Consider the following 8869-nt stretch of genomic DNA (forward strand, 5'->3'; position numbering starts at 1 on the left):
GCCACAGAAGCAAGGGGGGTTGTTCTTTGACTATTCTGATTGGCTTATTTGAAAGGGCTATTACCAATAATTGACTGGAGAGCTGTTGCCAGATCAGATGAGGTAAGAGGTCATTTTGACCCCGTTTCCCAGGGGACCGAACCAAAGCATATGTATATGGGTAATTGTTCAGGAACTGAGTATGTGCGAGTGTAGCTGTTAGGTCCTTGGTTCCCAGGGGAGGAGGGGAAGCACTATGGCACAGAGGCTGAGAGGATTCAGAATTGTCAGAAATGGCTTCAGGATTGTCTTAAAGTCTTACAACAGCCCCCAAAAAATTCCAAATAACCAGTCTAGAATGTTACTACTGCCAAAACTGGTCAACCTTATAGAAGAGTGCAAAATTATAACAATGATGCTAATATTTAAAGGCTAAAGGAAGACAGCTCATCAGATGTCTACGTTAGGTATTTAGTTATATTTCAACTTCTTTTACTTGCTACCCACACAAAATTGAATAAGGCATTTAATCCTTCTAGACCTTGTTTTGTCTACATTAAAGGTAACTATTATCTATTACTGATCTCCTTATCCTCCATTTTTCTATATCTGAAATTAAAAAAAAAAAAACAAGTACTTGGTCTAAACTCCCTATTCCTCAGTTTAAAACATGTGGAGTCGGGTTGAACAATTAAGTCACTCACCTTTGTTTTATTCTTTATCAATGGAAAATGATGTAAATGCCATGTAGCAGCAGTGGGGCTCATGGGAGTTAAAGTGTGTGCAGGTATCACACAGTACCTGGCAGGTGGTAAGCACTCTGCTTAAGTATATATTCAATCCAATGTTTTATGAGCACTGTTTTCAGGGTCTTATAAGAAAGAGGAGAGAGAAAGAAAGAAAGAAAGAAAGAAAGAAAGAAAGAAAGAAAGAAAGAAAGAAAGAAAGAAAGGAAGGAAGGAAGGTTACTTTACTACTGTAAAGTTTATTGCTTTCTACTTCTAGCTGGTATTACCTATTTTAATGCAGGTCGTTCAATTATATCTAATGATTGCAAACGTTTTCTCCTTTATTTTTGTCATCAGTGGCACAATGCTGTCATTGCCACCGATATTTCAATGGACCTTCCTCCTCCTCACTAAGAGCAATGGGAATGCATCAGCAAAGAACTATTAACCCCTCTATGCTCAACTGTCTTCCTCAATAGGTTGTGGCAACTGAAGAAGACCTCATCCCCCCGAGTCTGGTGGAGCCACCCCACAGAGCAGAAGGGTTGGACTACAGAATTGCCGCTCACATCGTGTCCATCCTGCCTTCGCTCTGCCTGTCTGAGAAGGAGAAGAAGGTCAGAATAAAAGGGAGTCAAAGGTTTTGGACTTTGAACAGCAGTATTATGCATTATCTCATTAAGTTGCTATGACTTTAATTTAAATAGAATCTCCATGAGATATTCCTAACTGAAGGAGAAAGTGAAACCAAAGCAGCGCCCCAAGGCCCTCTCCTGCTGAACTACCATGATGCCCATGCCCACAAGAAGTATGTACTGAAGGTAAGGACTAGGCCACCTCCCTCCACAGCTGATGTAAGGAGGTGTTTTTATGATTCATCAGTTGGGGGATCTCATCAAATGACTGACCGTATCAACCAATGCTAATGAACTGGAGGTATAGAATAGATACCTGCTGACATGGGGGAGGGGAACAGAAAGCAGGAGTTGATGGGGAGAAAAACACCAGCAAAAAGCACTTGCCTGATCTCAGAGTTCAAGTTAACCACTGATGTGATTATCACCATGATATCTGCATGAAAACTTTATGGTCAGGTGCTGAAGAAGTTAAGAGTGTGCGATGCTGGTCCAGCAGACCCAGGTTCGGTTCCTAAAACCCATGCGAAGAAGCTCAGAACTGTGTATAACTCCAGCTCCAGGGGTTTTCTTCTGGCCTCCAGTGGCATCTACACGCAAACATACACACATACACATAAATAAAAATTAATATTGAAAACCATTATGGCCATTTGATACATATTTGATGCTATGAAATAGCAGTGGAGGCCAGCAAAGGACCTCAGGAGGGATAGATAAGTCCACGAGAAACTTTGCCAGCTTGTCACTAGGAATGAAGGCTCGGTTGTTTGCGTGCTCCAGGAACTTCTGGAAAAGTGAGAACTAGCTTTCTTGACCTTGTCCCAAATACTACATTTGTCGTCCTCGATTACCCATGATTTCCCCTGTTTCCAGATAATGAGGTATCATGTTTAGCCTTCTCCATATGCATAAGGCATTTGACAGCTCTCTTTAATGTTTTCTGTCATGCTGCTCGCTCTTTTCTTTTTCTGTAAGGACCAAAAGAATTTTGACCCAGTTCAAATCGAGCAGGAGATGCAGTCCAAGCTGCCACTGTGGGAATTCCTTCAGTTCCCTCTGCCCCCTCCGTGGAACAGCACCAAGAGACTCGCCACTATCCACGAGCTCATGCATTTCTGCACCAATGGTGAGCACACTGCTTTGTCTTGGACTCGATGTAATTAATAGTCACATGTCCCCTTTAAAAAAGCATTTTGGTCACCAAAAGGCTGAGGTTTGATAAGTTCCAACTTTCTTGCCTTGAACAATGTCACTAGCTATGTGGCAGTTCTGATAGTAGCATTCTACAATTTGGTGTGCTGGGTTTTCTTTCCACTGTATTTCCTTAACCGCAGCACTTTCCTGAACCTCCATATCCTACACCCCCACTGGCATCATTAGAGGTGATGGAATCCATCCTACTTACTAGGAGGAACCTGTGTGTGTGTGTGTGTGTGTGTGTGTGTATGTGTGTGTGTATGTATGTTAAATAGATATAGATATAAAGATAAACAAAAACCTTTCATTTCAAGTTACTATAGTCCATTTCCCAGAAAAATAAAAATAAAAAAGCCCCATCATAGAATGAAGCCGTTACCATTGTAGAAAACCATGTAGACACAGTGGTGTTACTTGAGGAAAGGGAAGAGAAAGCCTGAGCAGGAGGTGACTTAGCCCCAACTGATCACTGTCAGTCTGGGGTCTCACAGTCGAATTTCAAGCAACACAAGTCAATTTTGAATTCTAGAATTGTGCAGAGCCAAAACTTGAATTCTTCTTCTTCTTTTTCTTCTTCTTCTCCTTCTCCATTTTCTTCTCCTCCTTCTCCTTCTTTGGTTTGTTTCTTTGTTTCAAGACAGGGTTTTCTTTGTGTAATCCTGGCTGTCCTGGAACTTTCTCTGTAGACCAGGCTGGCCTTGAACTCAAAGAGATCCACCTGCCTCTGCAGGCGTGTACCACTATCACCAGGAAATATCCTTCTACAAAGCCTGAACCAATAGACTAGACATATTTGTGCTTGTCAATCAGTCTGTCTGTGCTAATAATAAAAGGCATTATATTTCAGTGTAAATGCAATCACTAAATGATTCTGTGTGGTAGATAAGGAAGTGCCCAGGAACCTTGTAACTACACCCCTCCATGAGAAACGAAGAGGAAGAACTCTGCCCTAATGGGAAACTGGGTTTCTGCTCTCTATTTGACAGAGGAAGTGGACATCTGGACCATCATTGTCTGCTAATTCAGTCAAATGGTTAGCCAAGGGCTTTCCGGCTAGTTGGAGCATAGCTGGGGTCAGAAAGAAGAGAAGAGATCGTGGGAGGCAGTTTAAATACAGCCTCTCTTGTCATCGTTCTTTATATAAATTCCACGTTCAGTTCTCTGGACATGTCTCTGCCTCGCAAAGCATTTTGGGAGCTGTCCTCAGAATCAGGAATGTTCCTCCTCCCTTTTCACAATGCAGTTTTTTTTTCCCAGAACAACCAAACCCCTTCAGTGAGGACTGATATGCGGCAGATTGTGTCCTTCTGTCTCTTTACCTTGAGTCACTCCACAGTTCTTTGTGGGTCAAAGACAAGAAATAGAAGGCCTGGGTCACCTGAATTTGACTAGAGCACCCATCTGGTGGACTGTGAGCTCACCCCCGCACAGGAGGGTGGAAAAGAAAGGAGAAATGGTGTGATGAGGGACAATTAAAAACCCCTGCCCAATGTCACCAAGATGGAATTCAGAAAGGATTTATATCAAGAAATTGAATTTCTTTCTCATCTTTTTTTTAGTACTGATGATAGAACCTATGGTTTAGCCAATGCTAGGCATTTTTCCTACCACTGAACTACACTGCCAGTCACAGAAACTGAAATGTAAGGAAAGATAGATTACGGAACCATAAAATCTCCTAACTGAAATGAACTTCAGAATCCACCTACTGCAAACATTCTAGGACTGTAAATAATAGCATAGATTCATGGTGGAAATCCTGGCCCCTGGATACTCTCACTGGCACTCATTCCTTACCAAGCTGAAGGGAGGGCAAATATCAGTTAAAGTTCATGTGCCTTCCCTGAACCATAACCGACCTTAGTCCTGGGGATAGAGTGATGGATAAACAGCCCTTTGTCAGCATCCCACTCAAGAGTGAGTAGAGCCAAGCTGACCTCTTCTCATGGGAGGAAGAAGGGCAGGATAAAGGACCATTATTACATGAGGCCAGGGGATGAGGAGAGAAGATGAAGAGATGAGTGGGAGAAGTGAACAAGATCAAAACATATTGTTCACATGTATGAAATTCTCAAAGATTTTTTAAAGAAAGGGATGTTATAAATCAATATTTCTAATGAATGTAGATATTAAACCCATGAAGAACATATTTTCAAGTCAAATTCAATATCACATCAAAAGTCTTACACATACTCACACACCCATAGAATCCCACCTTGTCTCCTACTACTCTTGGGACTCTGATACAAACTGAAGCCTCTAGTCACCTGTCCCTTCACTCTGTCCTCATTTTGGCTTTATTTTCTGAAGAATTTTGCTCTCCCAGTCTTTTTGCATTAACTTCCGATGTCCTCAATGGATTTCTTTCTTATCATCCCTGTTGTCACATACATGTGTGTAGGTTTTTTCTGATTTTTTTTCTGTTTTTATTCTATGGGGGTCTGCCACCCAGCTCCCAAGAAAAGACACAGAGACTTATTCTTACTTATGAATAATCAGCCTTAGCTGGGCTTCTTTCTAGCCAGCTTTTCTAACTTAAATTATCCTGTTCCTTTTCTTTTTTGTTTTACCTTTGGGCTTTTTACCTGTCTTTATTTTATATATCTTTCCTTCTTACTCCTTGGCTGACTGGGTGGCTGACCCCTGGTGTCCACTTCTCCTTTTCCTTTTCTCGCTCCTCCTCCTCTTTCTTCTCTCTTCTCTAGTTTTCTTCTCCTATTTATTTTCTCTGCATGCCAGCCCCACATGTCTCTTCGCTTGCCTACCTATTGGCCATTCAGCTCCTTATTAGACCAATCAAGTGTTTTAGACAGGCAAAGTTTTACAGAGTTAAACAAATGCAGTATAAAAGACTGCAATACATTTTTGCCTCATTGAGTAAATATTCCACAGCATAAGTGGATGCAAGACATTTTCAACTAATATTCCATAGCTGAGTCTGTTTTCAACCCCTCTAGTGGTGTTCTGTGACAGTTATGAGACTATTTCCTTATTCATTAATCTTCACTGGGTATCATTACTAACACCCCGGTGGGTACTCAAAAAATGTATTTATTTATTATTATTATTTTCATTTTTCTGTTTTTGAGATAAATTCCAGACTGGTCTAAAATGCATGACAATCCTCCCGCCTCAGCCTCCTAAGTGCTTGGATTATAGGTGTGGACTACAAAGCCTAGATCAAAGAGTATTCATTCAGAAACTCTCATTTACATCTTTCTTGTATCTCTTCTGGATCCCTATGTTGTTTTCCCATGCTGTTTGTTTGTCTCTGTGGGGTGTGGGAGGGGGAGTTGAAGGTGATCTAGGATGCATTAATCTGGAACAATCTATCTGATTGCTGTTCTCTTATAATCTTAGTCTCCATCTCTCAAACTTCCATCTTGAACTTTGAAAGTTGAAGAACTGCATGATGTTCTTCTTTGACTCTTAGGCACCTGCAGCAGAGCTGAATGTCGCTGGTAGCTTAGTGACTGTATGATGGCCACAGCTTAATAGAGACGATCAAGCTGTGATAGATTTGGAAGTGCAAGCACAGAAAGTAGCAGTTCTTACAGGTGTCTTTTTATGACCCTGAATGAGCAGGAAAACCTTCTAAGTATCATAGACATAAATGACAAATTTCAAAAGCCATCTGTGAAGGCAGAAGTCACAAAACAATCCCACACCAGTTTGGAATTATGATTGATAAAAGGGTTATTATTTAAGGGGAAAACTTACAGATCACTGTCCTAGACAATAGCCCTCTGAGCAAACAGGAACAGAGTCTAGCAGCTGGAAGTGGGAACCAGAAGTAAGAGAGCAAGAGCAGGGCTACCAGCTGCTTTTTAAAGCAAAAAAGACCACGCCCAAGAGGGCTGGTATCTTAAAGTCTATTGGCTGAAGGAGCGGAAGAAGCTCCCGCAACACATCTGTGCTAACAGAACCTTACATCTATGGTATTTAAACCAATCCAATATCATGGAAAGTTCGGGCAAGTGGATATGGGCACCAAACACTGATCAAGCCATGAAGTTTTTTGGGAGTATCCCTCAGATCTGTTACATCTTAACTATGATTGTCTTAGTGCTCGGGCCTGTTGAGATTTGTTGAAGACTTACAAAGCCTGTATTTTAGGTCAGGTCACACCCATGGCGCCATGAACCATTGGCACCTCTCAGCTGCCCTTGCGTTAATGCTGTATTGTGTACTAATGAAAGCCTTCCTCAAGGCAGGGGGCCTGCTCTCTTGCAGAAGTGCTGAGCTGGAATGAAGTAGAACGAGCCTTCAAGGTGTTTACTTTTGAGAGCCTGAAGCTCTCAGAGGTAGACGAAACAGGACAACTCAAGCCCGCCAAGGTGGACAGTCAGACAGATGGTGAGAATTTCAACATCCCATGGGACAACCCTGCCAAGTTCGCCAAACAGATAAGGCAGCAGTTCATCCACAAGATGAACATCCAGAAGGTCAAGCCAGTGACAGGTACACTGCATGGAAGGGGAGAGGAGTGGCCAACCTGGTACTGTGTCTAATAGCTGCTCTTCATCCTGACTAGTCACTGAAAACAAAGACAGAACACTATTTGTAGACCAGAATTTGTCAAAGGCCGAGCAAGAGGCTGAGAGATATGGAAATTCCCCAGATCCTGATCAGCCTGCTGCTAACAGTGTGAACCACTCTACTTCGGACACCATGAGACCCTTGGATGCTGGTAACAAACAGCTATCAGAGAAGGAGACCAGTGGGTCCATGTGGCCCCAGCCAGAGTCCTTGGGTAAGTGAAAGCCTATGTAGACTCCGTTATGCTTAGACACAAAGAGACAGAAAAGGGCAAAAGGCCTCATTTAAATGTGAATGCTTCTGTACTTTATCTGAAGGAAAAGATTCAATGTCTAAGTTAATTGGTTAAGTAAACCTACTGAGTGGGATTTGCCAGTCCTTCCTTCCCTGCTCAGCTCATCAAGGCATCCTCTCTGTTCGCTCTTCCCATAGAAAACCTAGCACAATGAACATAATAAAAACTTCCACCATTAGAACTTCATGACTGCATGGTAAAATTACTCTAAAGTTACTTGTAATGCTCTAACAAAATGCCAAGTATAGAGCTTGGCACGAAACCAGCACTCAGTGAACACACCTTCCCTTTGGCTCCTATTTTAGCTCAGGGCCTTACTTTGATTCCCAGGTAAAAGCCTGTAAAGATGACTTCAGGAGGCACGGGGTGCACTGAATTAAATCTGCATGAGCTTTACCGGATTGATGGTCCCGTTATGTCCCCGCATATCATTCTCAGCAGCTCCCTACGACCTGCTGAATGAAATGTGCTCTCCTTCCCACCCTCTAGTACCACAGTCCTTACCCTAAAATCTCTTTGTACCTTGTCCCTCCCCCCCCCCATATGATGTGCTGTAGCCAAGAGATGCCGTAACTACTTCCTTCGTGCCCTGCTAGTATGTCTTGCTGCTTTCTGTAATCATTCAATAACCAGTAAGGCCTCTACAACACCATAGCTCTTTGGAGGTAGCAAGTATGTTTATTTATGAAATCTTAACTTTATCCAGTTCCAGCAAATTTTCACAGGACTAAAATTACACAAGACATATTCTCAAAATCCAAGAGTTTAGCAAAGGAGGCTGCGGTTGCTAAAGATGCGCACAGACAGGAGGTTCTGGCACTTTTCTTTATAACTGTTGGCTGTAGGAAGCAGTCACGCTGTAGCCTCTTCTCTGTGTATGCTGCAGTTCATAATTGTAAGAGGTGTGTGGAAGGTAAAGGTAAGCACTCCCAAAGCACCGGAGTTACATTGGAGTTGACTATGGTCATCTTGACATCTTCCTTATCTGGATGGGGGAAGAAGGAAAGGTCAGAAGTGAGTAGAATTTTGAAGGCAGTTGGCTAATTGTCAGCAGGTGAGATATGTGATGGGGGAAGAAGACAGAGAGAAGTTGGTCCTGTCTGAGGATGGCTCTGCTGTATCCCAAGCATGGTGCCATGACATGGACCTTCCGTATAACACTGCTTTATAGAAACCTGAACCACTGAGCGAGATGTTATCACATCAGTCAAACAGATGAGAAAGTCAGGACAGAGACGTTTAAGTAGTTTATTCAACCATATAGACATATAAACAGGACAGCAGTGCTCTCCACCTCACCTCAGAATAAGGCTTCCGGGACCCTAGGAATTCCTCAGGATGCTAACTGATAGCTAGGTCATATTTGGAATTTTTGTCATGTTGGTTCTTAGCTGTTATCCTGGTTTTGCTGCTTTGTGTTTCTTCCTCTTTCCAACAGTAGGTTTCTTCTATGTCCTAAATATGCCTACCTGGTAGTCTAGCTCACAACAGAC

General features: G+C 42.4%; 1 protein-coding gene across 1 annotated transcript in view; it reads left to right on the top strand.

The window, feature by feature from the left end:
- The window catches only part of Spag17 (sperm associated antigen 17), a 237311-nt gene that overhangs the window by 100567 nt on the left and 127875 nt on the right, over positions 1-8869 (top strand). Inside the window, exons 11-15 of the mRNA XM_050157515.1 lie at positions 1187-1324; positions 1415-1528; positions 2321-2471; positions 6776-7003; positions 7077-7295. Coding sequence (XP_050013472.1) covers positions 1187-1324; positions 1415-1528; positions 2321-2471; positions 6776-7003; positions 7077-7295 — 850 coding nt within the window. The remainder of the gene's footprint in view (positions 1-1186; positions 1325-1414; positions 1529-2320; positions 2472-6775; positions 7004-7076; positions 7296-8869) is intronic.

This window comes from Alexandromys fortis, unplaced genomic scaffold (genome assembly GCF_014885135.2).
Source record: "Alexandromys fortis isolate MF-2015 unplaced genomic scaffold, M_Fortis_MF-2015_v1.1 scaffold_78, whole genome shotgun sequence".
In the NCBI taxonomy this organism is placed as follows: Eukaryota; Metazoa; Chordata; class Mammalia; order Rodentia; family Cricetidae; genus Alexandromys; species Alexandromys fortis.